This window comes from Mytilus californianus, unplaced genomic scaffold (genome assembly GCF_021869535.1).
Source record: "Mytilus californianus isolate M0D057914Y unplaced genomic scaffold, xbMytCali1.0.p SCAF_5, whole genome shotgun sequence".
Classification (NCBI taxonomy): Eukaryota; Metazoa; Mollusca; class Bivalvia; order Mytilida; family Mytilidae; genus Mytilus; species Mytilus californianus.
The window spans coordinates 23851667-23870929 of NW_026262701.1; the positions used below are offsets into that span (position 1 = coordinate 23851667).

General features: G+C 30.7%; 1 protein-coding gene across 1 annotated transcript; it reads left to right on the plus strand.

Annotated features, from left to right (window-relative positions):
- Nucleotides 1-837: 837 nt before the first annotated feature.
- On the plus strand, nt 838-18521 carry LOC127703049 (N-acetylgalactosamine-6-sulfatase-like). Its single transcript, XM_052207441.1, has 14 exons — nt 838-945; nt 1555-1678; nt 2023-2097; nt 6423-6525; nt 7860-8003; nt 8999-9065; nt 9710-9837; nt 12795-12931; nt 13413-13516; nt 14017-14153; nt 14386-14488; nt 15034-15155; nt 15705-15822; nt 16436-18521. The coding sequence occupies exons 1-14, from the start codon at nt 838-840 to the stop codon at nt 16517-16519; spliced, it is 1554 nt and encodes a 517-aa protein (XP_052063401.1). The 3' UTR covers nt 16520-18521.
- Nucleotides 18522-19263: the final 742 nt, after the last annotated feature.

A 19263-nucleotide genomic window follows, 5' to 3' on the forward strand; every position in this document is an offset into this window, starting at 1 on the left:
AGTTCGAACAAGGACAAATCCTTGGTTCGAATCAAATGATCTTTGGTAAAAACATGGAAGTATTAGAGTGGGTGGCGCATATTCGCCTTGGACACATTTTCGCCGTTTTGCTATTTCTTCTGTAAAATTTGTGTGCCTTTACCCAATACTTGCCTAAATAGATGGTAAAGGCTGTTTATAATGTTACAACTATTGATATTCCTCTTTATCCCATTTCCAAGGTTATTCGCACATACTGAGAAATACGCAGGTGTTTTTAAATGATTTTGGAAATTATGCAAGATTTTTATGACAATCATGCGCAGTCTTAAAGTAAATATTTGTGAGAAAAATGGTATAGGAATGATCTCTCAAGCTTATTCATGTAATTGCAAACATTCGTTTTTATAATATACTAGGATAATGAGGATGGTCATATCATACTTTGAGGCGAAAATATGTCTCCCATGGTACACGAACAACTTGATTTCCTCTTGAGTTTGCGTTCGTTTTTACAGAGACATATGTATTATATGTCTCTGGTTTTTAGAACAATTAACCAATGTTTTGAAGATAATTTCTTTATCAAACATTTTTTTCATATAGTTAAATATCTGAAACCTTCATAAAAAGTTCCAAATATTCGAATGTAGGTCGGATGTAAGTGGAAATGAACGAATTATGCGGCGAATATGGGTCTCTCACTCTATATATGTTAATACAGGAACGTATATATTAACGTTAGATATACTGTTCCCAGGTTAATATAATACTTCCATGGTAAAAGGGAAATAACTTCAATAATATTTCTGGTTTTGGTTAAAATCATGTGATATCGATTTGTCACATGACAATAGGATGGCGGCTTGCTTGAAACTTTTTATAACTTTATATTCTTGCATCTGTTTTATAATTGCTGGCGTTGTAGATGGAAAACCAAATTTTGTCATATTGCTTATGGATGATGTAAGTTAAAGATGTGTAATCTACGACATATGTATTCTTTTTTTCTGCTGAAAAGATAATAGACAGATCAATGCAAGGCATCCTGATCAATAAATCTGGGACCAACATAGTATCACAATATGATATACGATAAAAAAAAATTAAAAAAATTACCAAAAACACGGACTCATGTGTGCAAATAAATCACCTTTAAGTTCACCATACTACATTATTCCTATACCGAACATATGACCTCAAGTGAGTAATCAAAGGGGTGGGGGCAATATTTTGTTTTTCTATTTGTTTTTTTGGTTTACTTATTTTTCTGTTTGATATTACATATTTGTGATTTGCTTTTTAACTATTAATGTGCTGCCAGAGGTCATTTTGGATAAGCCAAAAATCCTATACCAAATTAAATTGTTAAAGTTTAATGTCTTAACAAACTTACTTACAACTAATATTTCTTTAAATATTGCTTTAAATCCTATGAAATCAGATCACAGTGTAAAAAATAATTATTCAACCACCTTTTGCTGCAAATTTTAAAATTGGCTAAAAAATGAATTCCTTCATGAAATAAATTTTAATCTTTAACATGTTTAACTGTACTGCTTAATTTTATTGCAGATGGGATGGGGTGATCTTGGAGTGTTTGGAGAACCCAACAAGGAAACACCATTTCTTGACAAAATGGCTGCAGAAGGAATGATCTTTCCTGACTTTTATTCAGCTAATCCTTTGTGTTCACCTTGTAAGTGTTGTTAAAAGAAGGTGCTGTTGTAGCCTATGATTATGCTAACTAGTATACACTATGCTAAAGCTATATGACATGTGATTTTAAGTATTCAATCCATTAATGTTTGGAATCATTTGAATAATAATTTTAAAAACTATTTATTATAAGTATTCCACCTCCTGAAGTTAAGATTAAGTTAAGATAAAAGTGAAAAAAAAAACAATTCAAAATTATTTTATGTCAGATCTCCCTTAAATTAAATTTCATTGGTGATAGACCTCTTCTTTTGACGTTTTGAAAATTGACAGCTTCTAGTATGGAACAAGAGTGAATGATATTACCTATTTCCTTGTTTTTAGCCAGAGCAGCATTACTCTCAGGACGATTACCCATAAGGAATGGCTTCTTCACAACTAATGCACATGCAAGAAATGGTAAGGTTATTCTAAAACAGACTTTAAACTGCAAGCTATTTATTTAAACACACGCAAGAACACCTTTATCGTTTTTAAAGACCCCATAAATTCAAAAGTATCATTTATCAACACCTTAAGAAGCACAATCATCCTATTAAATATTTAAAAGTTCATCCTTTAGAAGTACTAGTGAATAAGAAGCCTGGGGAATCTCATTCAAAGTTTGTACGATCACGGAAAATAATTGAATTAAATTGGATTGAACAATTACAGACAGTCTATCCTCTCGGTCTTAATGATAATAGGATAATGATAATATAATGGGAATTGGTAACATATCAAGAACCGATTCTGTAAATATTTTGGATATAGTTTCTAAAACTGCTGTAAAAACCGTTCTCATGGGCGAAGAATAAATCGCAATCAGAGAAAATTTCGTACCAACAATACATATATTTCGGACCTAATTACTATTTCAAAAAACAACGGCAGACATTATCTGTTAAACAAGCTGTTCTTTATCTGTTAATAAATTACATCAAATTTTGGAGGATTGCAACACAATTCCATATTGCAGTCCTAAGTATGAAATTGTCCAAATTATGATTGCATATTGTTATTCTAAACTGTTTCCCAAAATTGATCGCCTTGAAGATCATAAAAAACATTTTATTAAAATCAAATATGTCAATAAAGGTTTTGATTTTGTAAATATTGCCAGTATTTTTAATGATCATTCTGTTAAAGGACAATTTCCTGGCTATTTTGATAATACTAAACTCCCTCTTATTTGTTATGTTTACCCGGAAATATGTGTTTAATTATAGTGAAGTGTGTAAAGATGTTAATATTGGTGACAATACACCTACGTCATGAAATTGCAGTAATTCCGAATACATTTATGGCCCCAGTTCCCATGTTATAACAGGAGACCTTAACATCGTTCATGACAGAGAGTTGAAATCCCGAATTCACCAACATTCCAACTGACTCCATTTTCGGAAAATGACATCTGTAACAAACATAAACTTTTAGCTACCTATTTACAAGCAGAACCAAATACAATGAAAGTTCCAACTATGCACTGGCTTCCGAAGCTGCACAAAACACCTTACAAATATAGATTTATTTCGTCTTCAAGCCATTGTTCCACTACTAAACTGTCTATTCTACTTACTAGTACACTTGGTACAATCAAAAACCTGGTAATAAATTGTTCAAATAAGGCCTTTGAAAATAGTGGAATTAATTACTTTTGGAGTGTCAAAAATTCATTGGAAGTACTTGATAAATTGCATGCTTATATTGGTGATTTCGAATCTGTTCAAAGTTTTGATTTTTCTACCCTATATACCACTTTGCCTCATAATCTTATAAAGAAAAAATTCACACACCTAATTAAATGGGCATTCAAAAAGTCAGAATGCGAATATATATGTTCTAACTCTTTTAGGTCATTTTTTAGTAACAACAGACAAAAGAACTATGTCAATTGGACCTGTTTTGATAAGATAACTGCTCTTGAATTTTTACTAGATAACATTTTTATTCACTATGTGGATTCCGTATATCGTTAAGTTATCGGAATTCCAATGTTGACTAACTGTGCACCACTTACAGTGGACCTGTTTCGGTATTGTTATGAGTTACAATTTATGACTAAAATCAGCAAAGACCCATCGAAACAAGATCTGATACAAAAATTTAATAACACTTTTAGATATTTGGATGGTATACCATAAATTGGAAAATTTCGGCGTCGGGATATTTTGGTGGTTTTCTCTCAAAAGGCATGTGTTTTATTTTGGTGTGTGTAATTTTGGTGCTTCGTCCAATTGATGTGTTAAATTTTGGAACAAATTATTCCGTATCTCGGGGTTCAAAGCTGAAAGAAAATATGAAAATAAAATCTAAAACATTACAATCACTTTTTAAATAGATTATTTATTTTTTTACAAATTTTAATCATTATCTCTATTGCAGTACATGTTAATCTACTGACGATTAAGGATCTAAATTTTAATCCTTATGCCTCCGGCAGTACATGTTCATGTTAATCATTTGAAGATAAAGGATTACAAGGAGTTTTGATATTATAATTACCAATAATGGCGTCTAATCAGCAATAGCCTGGCACATTTATGACATGTGTGAATAAAAATTCATATTGTGTTTTCTTAACAATTTCAGAAAATTGACAATTAAGTAGAAAAAATATATTGTTGTTGTCAAATTAAACCCAGTATTTATTTGCAGATTTGACTATGTATAGAATTGTAGGAAATATACGGACGATATAATAGCATGAAATATATTTCCCAATAATAAGCATTACGATATTATCATACAGATACACGATTTCGGTATTTCAATTTTTAGTGTTAGCTTTATTTTCGTGTGTTTAATTTTGGCACTTTCACTTGAGGCACCAATTAAACCAAAATAAAACTACAACCAAAATAACCCAATTTACGGTATTTGCTCTCAATGAGATTTATCCTGCTGAACTGACTTTAAATATAACTAATACTAACAACGAACACTGCCCTATCCTGGATCTTGATATCTTTATCTTTAATGGGAAGCTTAATACCAAAATTTATGATAAAAGAGATGATTTTTTCATTTCCTATTGTTAATTATCCATTTTTAGATGGTGACGTTCTGTTGTCACCATCTTATGGTGTTTATATATCTCAACTTGTTTGATTCGCTCGTGTTTGTAATAACGTATTTTATTTTAACGAAAGAAACCTCTGTATTACTGAAAAATTATTACACCAGGGTTTTCGATATCACAAACTAGTCAAAACATTTACTAAATTTTATCATCGGTACAAGGACATCATTTGTAAATATAAATCAGCATGCAGACATCTTATACGTTCAGGTATTTCACATCCAATCTTTTATGGTAATATTCTATACAAAGCACAAAAATGTCGACATTCACCTCAAAAGCTAACCAAACCATTAAACAGACTTATTCAGAATGGATATAGTTATGATACTGTTGTCAGGTCATTAAAGATGGCATATTTTGGTATTGATACTGATTCACTCATAGGGTCTTTGCATCGGAAATAAACACATTTATTCTAAAACCAATTTTTTGGCATGATACAGGTTATGTTCTTCTCGCATATTTTATGATGATATGATACTAAACCCCTAACGGGAGGGATTGTGCTTGATTTTCGTATGATGAAGACATAATCTTTCAATCAGTTTAATTGAGGTCTGGAGCTAGCATGTCAGTAACTGCTAGTAGTCCTTTGTTAATTTATGTATCATTGTCATTTTGCTTAGTTTCTATTGTTACCTATTCTGACATTGGACTCCGACTTCTTTTAAACTGATTTTTACTGTGCGCATTGCTGTGTGTTTATTTATTCTACATTGGCTAGAGGTATAGGGGAGGGTTGAGATCTCACAAAACATGTTTATCCCGTCGCATTTTTGCTCCTGTCTTAAGTCAGGAGCCTCTGGCCTTTGTTAGTCTTGTAATTTCAGTTCATTTATATGTTTTGGAGTTTAGTGTGACGTCCATTTTCATTGAAGCAGTACACTTTTTTTTAGGGGCCAGCTGAAGCCCGCCTCCTGGTGCGGGATTTTCCCTCTGTGTTTTCCCCATGGTGGCCTTGGACTGTTTTCTGCTTTTTGGCCGGGTTGTTGTCTCTTTGACACATTCCCCATTTCCATTCTCAATTTTATTAAACAGCTTTCAGTAACTGTGAGTACTTTCAGATCTTTACTTAGTGTCTTTTTTGTTTTGGGGATGTATGAATACCATGCCACGTCCGGTCTGTGTTTTTGTTGGATTTTTTTCTGCTTTGTACTGTTTTTACCACTGTCCCAGGTTAAGGGGAGGGTTTGTTGCTCAAGTAAAGTCCAAGGTTACAGGGAGGGTTTGGTGCTCAAGTAAAGTCCAAGGTTACAGGGAGGGTTTGGTGCTCAAGTAACTGAATTGAAAGCTTAACACAATCAACATCAATATAATAATAAGGAGATGAGGTATGATTGCCAATGAGAAAACTATCCACCAAAGTTCAAATGAAGAGGAGGTAAGCAATTATAGGCAACTGAACAGCTTTCAACAATGAGAAAATCCCATACCATAAAGTCGGCTATAAAAGGTCCCAACATGAAAAATGTGAAACAATTCAATTGAGAAAATTAACGGCCTAACACTATTTATAGTCTGTTTTACAGCATCTTTTTAAAAGATATAAAAAAATCATACAGCAATTTACTCTTTTGTTTGAGGAAAAATGTTTCGAAGTTATAATCACAAGTTAAGTAGACTTTAAAGAAAATAAATTAATGTTATGTTTTGGTTTCAGCCTATACGCCACAGATTATAACAGGTGGGATACCAGATTCTGAGATTTTATTGCCAGAAGTTCTCAAGAAGCTGGGATATAGAAACAAAATCATTGGAAAATGGTATGGAAAGCTAAATACTCACTTTCTTAATATAGTACCAATGCACTTAACATTAGAAGATACAATAGATCTAGGGGTTGAAATGTGTATTATTCTATTGTTAAGGATATATTTAATATAAAAGTTGCCATGCACTCTACCAATGCTGTTGTCAATTTGTCACTCATGAGACATCTTCAGTTAAAGCCCCAATAATTTCCGCCTTGTCCCATACACTTAGAAACAAAAGACATCTACAGGTTAACATTCAGTCTTCAATAATAGACCAGTGTCTATTCAATATGGTAGACTCTAAATTGATAATCATTCAGATAACAGTCTTAACTATAAAACTAACTATACAGTTGTATTTGATCAATGGCCATAATTATAACTTTAATTACTCATTTTTAGTAAGTACAATATTCCAAGTCAGTTTCATAGGATAAAAGTTTTCATGGTTTGGTCTGATTCTCAGATACTATAAGCCATAGGTGCTGTGGTGTATGGAAGCATTTTAAGCTGTACATAACTGTTTTCCAGGTTTCATCTGTCCTTGACCTCATTTTTATGGTTCATTGGTTAATGTGAAATTTTCCTGGTTTAGTCCATTTCTCAGATATTATAAGTAATAGATCAACTATATGTGGTGAATGGAATGATTGTAATGTGTACATATCTTTCTGACAGGTTTCATCTGACTTTGACCTAATTTACAGGGCTCATTGGTTCATGTTAAGAGTGCATGGTAAAGTTTTTTTTTCTCAGATACAATATGCAATATAGGTCAACTATATTGCTGTTAGGAATGATTGTTCGTTGTACATGTCTATCTTGCATGGTTCATATGACCCTGACCTTATTTACATAGATCATTGATAATTTTAAGTTTATGTGATAATTGTAGTTACAGTTTTCTGTAAATTCAGATATTTTTTTGATTTTTTATTGAGAAAATTGCCATGGGATGATGGGTGTCATAAAAAATAAGAACTTGCATTTTAAATTTTGATAGCAATATATGTATGCAGCATTTCCTCCAATTGCAATAATTTATCTCACATTTGTGTAAATTGTTCAACAAGGGCAATAATAAATGCATGAAGAAATTTCTGAATTTACAGTATCTTCCAACATAAATTCAATCCTGATCAGCAAAGAAGATGAGAAATTTCAGCCTGTGCCCTCTTTGTAACTTCGGGCTGAATATGTTATTTGACTAACAGACGTTCAGCTAAACGTCACAAACCACATTATCACCCAAGATAAAAAATCTGTTTTCCATAACAGAAAGTTATTCAGGTCACATAAAACAATATCACTGAAGCTAAAAAAGCTGCATTTTACAATGACAGGCATTTAGGTCACAGACCACAATATCACCCATTGAAGCATGGATTTGATGAATGGTTTGGTGCACCCAACTGTCATTTTGGACCCTATAACGACATTGATACACCAAACATACCAGTTTATAAAGATGCCGAAATGGCTGGAAGGTAGGTAAAAAAGGATAGCCCAGAATAAAAATAAACAAGCAAAATTTTGGCATCTGAATGTTCAAAATGTTGAAATTCATGTATACATCACACAACTTTTTTTTATTCCTGCATAAAAAAATTCCTGTATAATTAAAAAAAGTGGATACTTTACACCAAAACTGTTATATTTTAGTTAAGGACATTGATTCAACATTTGATTCTACAAATAAGAGACAGTTTGAAGTACATTTGATTTTAGGACTAATTTATAAGATTCCTTCTTTTAGGAGTTATTACCCCTAATTGACAATTTGTAACAATTTTTAGTATTTTTATTACATTTTTCCTTTGAATTCTATGGCAAAAGGGAGATAATTCAATACTGTAAATTTCCATGGTTACATGAATTTTAATTTTTTAGGAGTAATACCAATATTGTTTTTCCCCTATTAGTCTTTATTAGACTGGGACTTTTCAAAATATTGTGCTGAATTTATCTTTGTTTCAAAAAAAGAAATACTTGGTATGAGTAAAGTTTTATCCTGTCCAGTACTGCAGTAAAAATTTCACATAACATTTCATTGCATATAAGATAATAACCATCACGGAATGTTTACAAGCTTTAGTAACCATGTCACCTCAAGTTTCCAAAATATTTAATAGAAACACCAAATCAAAAAAGAATGGTGCTTTGAAACACCCAAGATTTTTATGGCTCACTATTTTTTTTTTCTGCAATGAAATGCAGGGTTAATTTCTTATAACTGTCAAGTTTTTATTCAAGGGGTTATTTTTTTCAACCCTTTTTTGTATGAAACTTGATGTGACGTACCATGATTTGGTGGTACTACACATATTACAGACGGGAACTCTCACTTTTATTACAGAATAATTAAAATTTGTTCATGGTCTTATTGTAAGAGAAATGTAATGTTAATTTGGAAAACATATCATGAATTTAACAGTTGACTAATTCTCAATTTATTCATGACACTTTTTATTTTCCCATTTAGATATTATGAAGAATTTGTGATTGATAGGAATACAGGGGAATCAAACTTGACCAAGATGTATTTAAATGTAAGTATATACGTGTGTAGTGAAAAATTATAAAACGGGAATCTTTATTGTAGCATTTACTTCTTAATCTCTTAACCGTTATAATCGTACTATTCATAAATGGAATAAATAATTACAGTCAAAGTCCGGAAAGCCGGAATCCTCCAAATATTGAACAATCTTGATTGGTCTGGATTATTTTACACAACTTTATAAAGAAATGTATTGATTACTTATGTCTTTTCTTACATGAACTTTTTATACAATAAATTTGATAATATATTCCTGCTCCATTGATATATATTGGAAGAACAATTATCATACTTTTAATATACTAATGTGACATTAACATTTCACAACTGTTGTCAGATAAGTCAACCAAAACTGTAAACCAATTTTTGCATTAAGACCTGTCTTGCCTATTTTGTGATGGTTGATTTTTTATAAACTTTGCTGATATATTCTTGTGAAAGAAGATTCTACACAGTAATATTTGTGACAATTTATAAATAAAATTTTTTAATTTTATTTACAAAAAATGAATAGCTTGTAAGAATTAATTGATTTACAGTAGCTAAGTTTGGTAAATGGAAATCCTTTAATTTATGCATATCTACCTCTACAACAAAAGCATTTTCATAATTTGCTTACGATTGTTTTTAAAGGAAGCTCATCATTTTATAAAGAAACAAGTAGCGAGGAAGGAACCATTCTTTCTGTACTGGGCTGCTGATGCAACTCATGACCCTTTATATGCCTCGTCTAATTTCTTAGGGACAAGTAATAGAGGACTGTATGTATACTTTTAATTTTTTTTAAATCATGTCTGTCTGTAATATTCTTAACATAACATAACTAGATGCTCATGCTTTTAACACAAAATTAATAATTGTGTTTTTATTAGGGATTTCCATTGAGATGAAACTTTATAGTAATCAGTATGAGTGTTTGCCCATATCATATGGTATTTCGGCAGCTTTATATAATTGCTCACCTACGATAGAACTAGAAGATGTGTGGCAAATATTATTTGAATGTTAGGTTATAGGCCTGTATTTTTACCATTGTTTGGAGTAGAATGATAATATTTTGAGTGATTATTTACCACACTGAAGGGTTTGACATCATAAACATTTACATTTTTTACCTAAAAGTATCATACATTTAGTTTTGGGTGAAATTGAAATGTAAGCAATAGCCATCCCCAAATTTATATTTTTCGTCACATCAATATCTTTAATTAAATGTTCTTTGGTAAAATATCTTTTTTTGGAAGGCTTTTGCTTATATCTAAATATAAAAGGATATTTTCAAAATGTAGACTTTTTGGCAGATCATGCAGGTTTTCCTTAAAGATATGAAAGTTGAGACATCATCCATATCTTTAAGAAAACTTCAAATATATTATTACTATTATCTAAAAGTTTTTTTTTTTTAAGAACATGTTAAGGATATTAATTTATAGATTTATACTATTTTGTAAGGCTGAAAAATTTAGTCTATATATGTCGTGTACAAGTTGCGATTTTATACATGTTATAACATGTACAGAAATATTGTACATGTTATAAATTGTACAATGCAAAAATACAAGTTACAACATGTACAAAAGTACCTTGTACATGTTAAAACATGTACAAAATATTGCTTAAAAATGGTTTTAACCTGTACAAAATTTGAAAATAAATATAAATAAAGCAGAAGATAAATTTGAAATTTATTAAATAATAAAGAACAATAATCAAAAGCAAAAGAAAGGTGCATTATTTAAAGCATGTTTAAAATACTACATTTTCATACATTTTAGAAACCAGTTTTGTTTACATGTTGCTACAAGACAGAGACATGTGACACCTAGATTTGCACAAAACTTTCATTCTTCTACATTTACACCTTCCAGACTTACAATTGCCTTTCTTACATTAATAATGCATAAAACCTTGCCCTCCACTCAATGATATCTTATACACTATCTCTCTCACACTCATATCACTCATTGGGACTTCAGACACATCTAATGTTGCATTTGCAATAAATTGAACCTGGTTTCTACTCAAATATCCCTTTATTTGTCCAACTTTAGTTCCAATTTTATAGCTGACATCTTCATTCACATTCATCACACCACCTATTATGTTTCTCTCGTCGTCAGGGCCCCTATCAACGGACAGAATTGGAATGATAGCGTTATCACCTTGGGAGAGAACTGTTAATCTAGTTTTCATGTTTTTTGTTAAGGCATCAGCTTGTACCTGGTGGCCAGAAAGGGCCCTCTTTCATGCACGCTTGATGTCAATATTTGATATTTAAGACAAACCACCACTAGTATTGACATGAGGAATATCACCACCAGAAAGCTCCCTCTTACTAGGAATTATACCAGTAGGTGTCATGCTGATACTTGCTTCATCAGCCATGTTAGCATCACTTAATTCAATGTTTCTGTCTCTAAATCAATGGTTTGTTCATCGTTGTCTGCTGAATCATGACCATTCAATTGACCATCAGTTTCAGTGTTTGTGTCATTGATAATATCTGTCTCGGACATTGTTTGGTCAGTTTCAATTTCAGTGTCAGTATTATGTTCTGTCTCAGTTAAAGGGTCTTCACTGTCAGTATTGGCAGTGGATGCAGAAATCACTTCAAATATTGCTTCTAAGTCTTCTTCTGTTTGAATACCAGGAAGATCTCTAGGAAGTGACGATGAGCTCAATCCTACTTTTGGATCAGAACCAATAATTGCTTTATTGAGATTGCCCTATCACACGTTGATATGATCGATTTTTCTGAAATTGGATAAACCTTAATCCTTCAGACCATTGTGTAGAATTATTTTCACTGAGCTATGTTGCAAGCATTTCTTTTACATCAGCATTAGCCCTTTCCACAGATCCCTGGCTCTGTGGGTGACATGGTCTACCATGAACAGTTTTAAGATCAGGCCATAATGACTTAGTAAGCTCAGTAATTATATTGGCAGTAAATTCATGCCCAATATCACTCTGTAGAATCATTGGAGCTCCTAATATAAGAAAAAATATCTAGAAGATTGTATGCTAACTCTGCAGTTGTTTTTGATTTCAATGGACGCAAAATACTGAACTTGGTAAAGTGGTCTTGGTAATGTAACACCCACTTATAGCTACTGTCTGGGACTGATTGATAATCAATTAAGTCAACTTGTCCTCTTAAACTAAAACCAGACGATCTGATTGGTTAAATGACTAGTTTTGAAAGCTCAGAACGTTTTTTCTTTAGAGCACAGTGAACACAAAGTTTCAGAAATGTTTTTATTGCTTCACGACTTATGTTGGCATAGTGCATTTTCAGGTCATTGTATGTTTTATGCAGTCCACCATGGTCTACAGCAGTGTGACTGTTTAATAATAGCATACATTTCCTCAATGGCCACAAAGTAGATAATTGGTTCATCTGAAATTTTTAAGAGCAATGCCTTGAATTATACCCCCTCCCCCTCTTTTTGTAACAAGTTAAAACCATTTTTAAGCAATATTTTGTACATGTTATAACTTGTACGAGGTACTTTTGTTCATGTTATAACTTGTATTTTTGCATTGTACAAATTATAAAATGTACAATATTTCTGTACATGTTATAACATATACAAAATCGCAACTTGTACACGACACAATATTTCATTTGTTGAGTTTTTAGAAAGTTGGGATTCAATCTACCAGAGAGTCAACCTATCTAGTCACATGCTAGTGTATACTATATTGAATGTTATAGATATGGAGATGCTGTTAAGGAACTTGATTATTCTGTAGGACAAATTTTACAGTCATTGAAAGATAATGGTGTAGATAAAAATACTTTAGTATTCTTCTCTTCTGACAACGGAGCTGCTACTTATGCAAAAACTGGTGGTAGGTACATATTTGATAGAAATGAAGAAAAGATCACATACAACTGTCAATAATGTCCAAATAAAAGTACCAATTGTTTTAACAGAGTATTGTAATCATGACAGTGATAAAGGTACAGAATATTTTGTCATTTTTAAATGTTCAGAAATTATTGCGTGTATTTATTATTGCGAATTTTGAAGAATGGACAACAATGCAAGATTTATTGTTGCAATTTAAGGAAAATGTGCATGTTGATATAGGTACATGTATCACATATCAAAATGCAAGTTCTTAATATTGCAATATATTTACCCAGTTGCATTATTCACATTAATAAAAGCCTAGCAATAATTTCTCAATTTACAGTAACTTATATGAAATACTACCATATTATAAAACATTATAAACAAACAATTAAATCATTCCAGTAAAAAATATTACTTTAAACTATGCACAGCAACAAGTTAAAAATCAAATTATGTGTAAATATTTTGTAAAGGTGGAAGCAATGGTCCTTTCTTGTGTGGGAAACAAACAACATTTGAAGGTGGTATGAGAGAGCCAACTATTGCCTGGTGGCCTGGAGTTGTTCAACCAGGAAAGGTTGGTTGCATGACTTGGTATTCCTTTATCAAACTAGAGTAATATTAAATGGTAGAAAGAGACCTACTTAGAAGCAGTGACATATATCGCTTTGTTAAAGCGCTTGAGGCTTCATGGTTCAGTTAATTCTTCAAACTGAAGTGTGGTATGTTGTTCAAAGTTGGCGAAGCCCATTTTAATAGGTATAGAAGACATTTCAGTACAAAATAGGCATCTATATATTCCCCTTACTGTCTCTTGTATAATACTGGTTTATATTTATGCAGGTTATTATATGTATAGATTTAGAGAAATGCCTTTGAATATATCTTCTGGCTGGACAGAGAACCCTTGATAAAATGGTGACCTGGGATTTTATCTTTGGGACAAGCTGCTTGATGAATATGCTGTTTATGTAATTTGGTCCTAAGGGTACCCGATGAAGTTATTCCAGGATAGGTACCATGAGCACTGAATTGGTATTTTATGTTTATATAACATGAGCTTGATTTCTGTTACAGGTATCTCATCAAGTTGGTTCTCTTATGGATTTATACACATCTTTTATTGAGTTAGCAGGAGGAAATATACCTAAAGACAGAGCAGTGGATGGAATAAGTCTGAAGAGTGCCTTACTAAACAATACAGTGAGAGATAGGTTTGTTAAATCGGTAGACAATTTTTAATACTATGAATATTAATTTTTTATTAATTGATCCAATTTCATATGTAAATAAATTTTGTTTGTACAGTTTTAAATAAATTTTAAAGGCAGATTTCCTTATGATAAATCAATGAAAAATTTATATTTTATTGGGGATCAAATTTAATGGTTTCATTTTTTTCACAGTATGTAGGTGCATTTGAAAGTGGCAATTTTTTTTTAATAGGCCATTGTTTTATTATCGAGGGGATGAACTTATGGCAGTAAGAGTTGGCTTGTATAAAGCACATCTTTGGACATGGACAAACTCAATGAAAGAATTTAATGCAGTGAGTACATATTTGGTTTCTTTATGTTTCAGAGTGTATCCCCTGTTTTTCTTAAAAAACAATTGCTTTTTTTTTGTCAAGTGGTAACATAAAAACATTAACTAATTTTAATGTTTTTTTTCCCAGTTTGTCCTTTTAATAAATGTGTGTAAGTAACCAAATGATTTATGTCTGATGGCTTAGTTTTAAAACTCTTTATTTATAAAGGAGAAGGTCGGATAAAACCACTTTTTTAGCCCCATTCATACACCTTTTTTTTTTTATATAAATCTACTGAATAACATCTTTCATATTGCCATAAGACTTTAGGATAATGGTTGTTACTTAACTGACTTTAAAGGGACTTAACTAGGTAAGTGAAACTAGTAAATTAAACCAGGTATTTTCACTCCCAATGCTCTAAATAAAGGTTTCTAGGATGCCACTTCACAAAATGATTATAAGATTTAAATATGTATAAGCTATACACATTTGTTAAGAAGTTATGTGGACATAATTGGGGACATGTTGAAATATTTATAAATCAATCATGGTTTTTGTTTTAGGGAATAAATTTTTGTCCAGGAGAAGAAATTGAAGGTGTCACTACTCATGAACAAATGAACAATACAAACCAACCATTATTGTTTAATATAGGCAGAGATCCTGGTGAAAAGTACATTATAAGGTCTGCACATTTACTATCCATAAACTGGCACTTTACAAATGAAATACTTAGCATTTCTTTATAAGGATTATTGACTAAAAAAAAAAAAAATACAAAAAAAAACCAACACATTACTGTTAAAATATCAATTTTCACTTGGTAATAGTTCTTACAATGTTTATGAAATTAGCACCCTTAAAGGTTTATGATTTAGTAAATAAAGAAAGACATAACAAAAATTGTAAAATCCATAAAAATAAATTTTCATGAATACTGTAAATTTCAGAAATTAATTCGTGCATTTAATATTGCGATTTTTGAAAAATGAACAAAAATGTGATTTAATTATTGTGATTTTAGGAAATGCTACATAAAAATATATACATGTATCATATATCAGAATGTGAGTTCTTATTATTGCAATACTCACTGAGTCGCATTATTTGCATTAATAAAAACCTCACAATAAATTCTGAATTTACAGTATGTTTTTACATGCAAAACAATGATTTGAGACTTGTATAAATTCAGAGTATAGTATTGCTGAAATGCATTTGTTTTAAATTTCAGACCTAATTCAGAAGAATACAAAAAAGTTATGCCTTTAATAATGGTGCAAGTAAATCAACATAAAAAGAACCTAGTACCAGGAAAACCTCAGCTCAACATGTGTGACAGATCCGTTATGGTTGGTATATATACATATGTCTATACTACTTATTGAGGAGACCTGTTTATATCCTACTATATTAAATCAATCAATAAGACTTTCTGTTTTGACACTAATAAGTACTGCATAGCTTGTTATCACAATATTTCATTATTCAATCTGGATTATTTGTGGAATCATTTGGTAAGGAAAATGACTTCCATATGACCTTTCCACCTTCCCATGATGCAATTTGAATTTATGTCAATTATTACTTTTACTTTGTAGGAATCTGTAAAGATAAGACTAAAAACATCAATACATCCAAACTGCAACACACCACAATATACTTGAATGAAACATTCATGGACCAAAAATTCAACCAATAATTTCAACAACAATGTATCAAAAAGACTTTCAAAGTTTTGATTTCACAACAAAGTTAAAAAAAAAGTTGACCTTGAGAAAAATAGTTCAAATTATTTACCATTTGGAAAATAATAGTATCTTGATGTGGATTATTTCCCTTTGATTATAAAGACTACAAATTGTTAGCACTTAAAACTATATTAAAGCTATAGATTGATGAACTTTAAAACAACATTTCATCACAATATAAACTGCAATTAAAAGTTTAAATTATATTTTTCAGAACTGGTCTCCACCTGGTTGTGAGAAATTTAAATGTCTTCAAGGACCACAACCTGATCCATATGAATGTAGCTGGCCTCATTAATTCTGTTGCTGGTGTGATGGATAAAAGTCCTCAGTAGTGATATAGTATGATTACAAATAAGTGCAATGCAATGATAGAATCAATTGTCTTCCAGACCAAAATGTCAACTGATATTGCAAATGAGAGAAAATTTATATTTTTTGATGGCATTTGAAATTCCTTTACTTAAATATTATGTAGTTAAGTGTAGATTCCATGTTTGGTTAATGTGATAAGTTTGTTGCTCAATGCTTTAAAGCATGAATTTATAATTTTTGTTTCAAAATCGAATGGAGTATGTGTAATTTTATAATTCATACACAAAAATAACTTTAAGCAATTGCTTGTTATTCCATTGTTTATAATAATTATAAACAATTTTTTGTGATAAATATTACCCAGAATTCATTAGATTGTGAAACAGTTAATTATCATACTTTAACTACAAACAGTGATGCATGATTAATTTTTATATTTCTGTTCTAAAGGATATCCCTTGCCAAAATCTAAATGTGAGATTTTAGTTATTACAGTGTTCTTCTCACATTAAATTCTAAATTTACAGTAATTATATTTATATGATATTTTATGCTGTTTCAGTCATATTTTTATTGTTCAGACTGTCATGACAGAAAACTATTTCTTCACACTATATTCATTTGATTTCGCTTGAGTTTCAGTTATTTTTATTGAATCACTGAATATGACAATGACACAGAAACATACAATTCTAATTACACTACTAACATTCAAAGTTAATGATTATTTTTTACTGAAAGAGACACAAATATCACTTTGATTTCAGTAAATTATATTGAAATTAATATGGGACTAATGTTATTTATAATTTTTTTCTGTTGCTTATCATATAATAGTATTAAATGCTAGATTTATGTTTTAAACAAAAAACAATATGCTTAACTAATGCTGGGCAGCTTAGAAATATAACAGATAAGGTGTTGCATGAAAATGTATACTGTGAATTTTATGAATTTCACAGTATCCAGTTATCACAATCTTGTTAATAGTCATCTTTGCAAGTATTTATTTTCTGTTTTCATATACTTTATTATGTATTCTACAATTGTGCAGTTTTAAGAGTGTATCATTTTTTTGCATCTGTATGCATTGAGGAGATTAAAAAAGTTTGTTAATGAAAGTTTATACTTTAAATGAATGCATATTTTTTTAGAATTTTTTATTTATTTCATCAGATACTGATTTCTTGTTGTTGAATATATTTTTGGTTAATATTTTGTCCCAATTATATTTCAGGTTGACATGATTTTAATTAGTGCATTATTTGACTTGATTATTTATGTTACTATATGGTGAATTTTTAGTATAATGATTTTGGGATTGCATAAAACTATTAATATTTTTGCATTTAAAAGGTATATTTCTGTGTAGATATACTATATTTCTTTAAGAATCATATAGGAAAGGGTGTATCATTCCCCAGTATTTTGTAGTAACATGAAAAATATAAGATCTCATTTAATATGCCTTGATCTTTTCCTTCTCCAATAGTTATAAAGGGCAGTAACTCTGAACAAAATAAATCTTTATAAACATTTAATTACTCCATAGTCTTTACATCTTTATTCTATGATCATCAGCACTAAAAGTAGCTCAATAAAACAACATGTCTTAATATCAATGGGAAAGAGTTTTGTTTACAAATCATAAATTGTGGTCCTTGTGGCTCATAAGGGATGTAGACCCAGCTTCTTTCTAGAGGCATTTAAGAGGGAACATGTTTTAACATATTTTTCATGTATCAAGTAAATCAATAAAACTTTTGACAGCTAGCCTGGTTAGAGTTGTTATAAGGTGTTTAATAATGTATTCATTATTTTTTTTTTATTTTTTTATTTTGTGGAATTTAGTCATTCCAAAATTGTTATATTCATTTGTATTTTGTATTTTGTGATCTCCAACCTGTAATTATTATTTACTTCTTTACATATTATTGTCTTTTATATAGATATACTATTTATTGAAAATAAAAATCTCCATTTTTTGTAATTCAAGTGAGTTTTCATGTGTTGCGTACATATGTAGAGGTAAACAGATGGACAGAATAATGAACTGACTGACAAGAATTAATTCATATTTCCAAACTTTTCATTACGGAGGCATACAAATCACCTTCCTGCCTCATCTGAAATTTTGAAAACTAGCCTCAGAGGATTAAAATAAATTCTATATGGCTTTAAATGCAAAAATAAGGTATAGAAGCCACTGGTGCTATGTAAAAAGATATAAGAAGATGTGGTATGAGTGCCAATGAGACAACTCTCCATCCAAGTCATAATTTGTTAAAGTAAACCATTATATGTTAAAGTACGGTCTTCAACACGGAGCTTGGCTCACACAGAACAGCAAGCTATAAAGGGCCCTAAAAATGACTAGTGTAAAACCATTCAAACAGGAAAACCAACGGTCTAATCTATATAAAAAACGAGAAATACTTATGAACCACATCAACAAACGACAACCACTGAACATCAGGTTCCTGACTTAGGACAGGTGCAAACAAAAGGCCACAAAGAAGAGGAAATAACAAGCACATAGATGAAGCCCTTATATTGACCTATAGTTACTTACCTGCTGGAGACCTATCTCATTGGCAATCATACCACATCTTATTTTTACATATATGTTATCAAATAATTTTCTCTTTAAATTTCCTACTGCAGAACATACTGTAAATTCAGTACATTTATTATTGTGATTTTGTCATTTTAGACTAAAATGCGATT

What these genes read in the sequence shown, in the direction of transcription:
- LOC127703049 (XM_052207441.1), top strand. Translation starts at nt 838, where the DNA reads ATGGCGGCTTGCTTGAAACTTTTTATAACTTTATATTCTTGCATCTGT. An exon ending in TCATATTGCTTATGGATGAT is followed by an intron (nt 946 to 1,554) that starts GTAAGTTAAAGA and finishes ATTTTATTGCAG; the next exon opens with ATGGGATGGGGTGATCTTGG. An exon ending in AACAATACAGTGAGAGATAG is followed by an intron (nt 14,154 to 14,385) that starts GTTTGTTAAATC and finishes TTTTTTTAATAG; the next exon opens with GCCATTGTTTTATTATCGAG.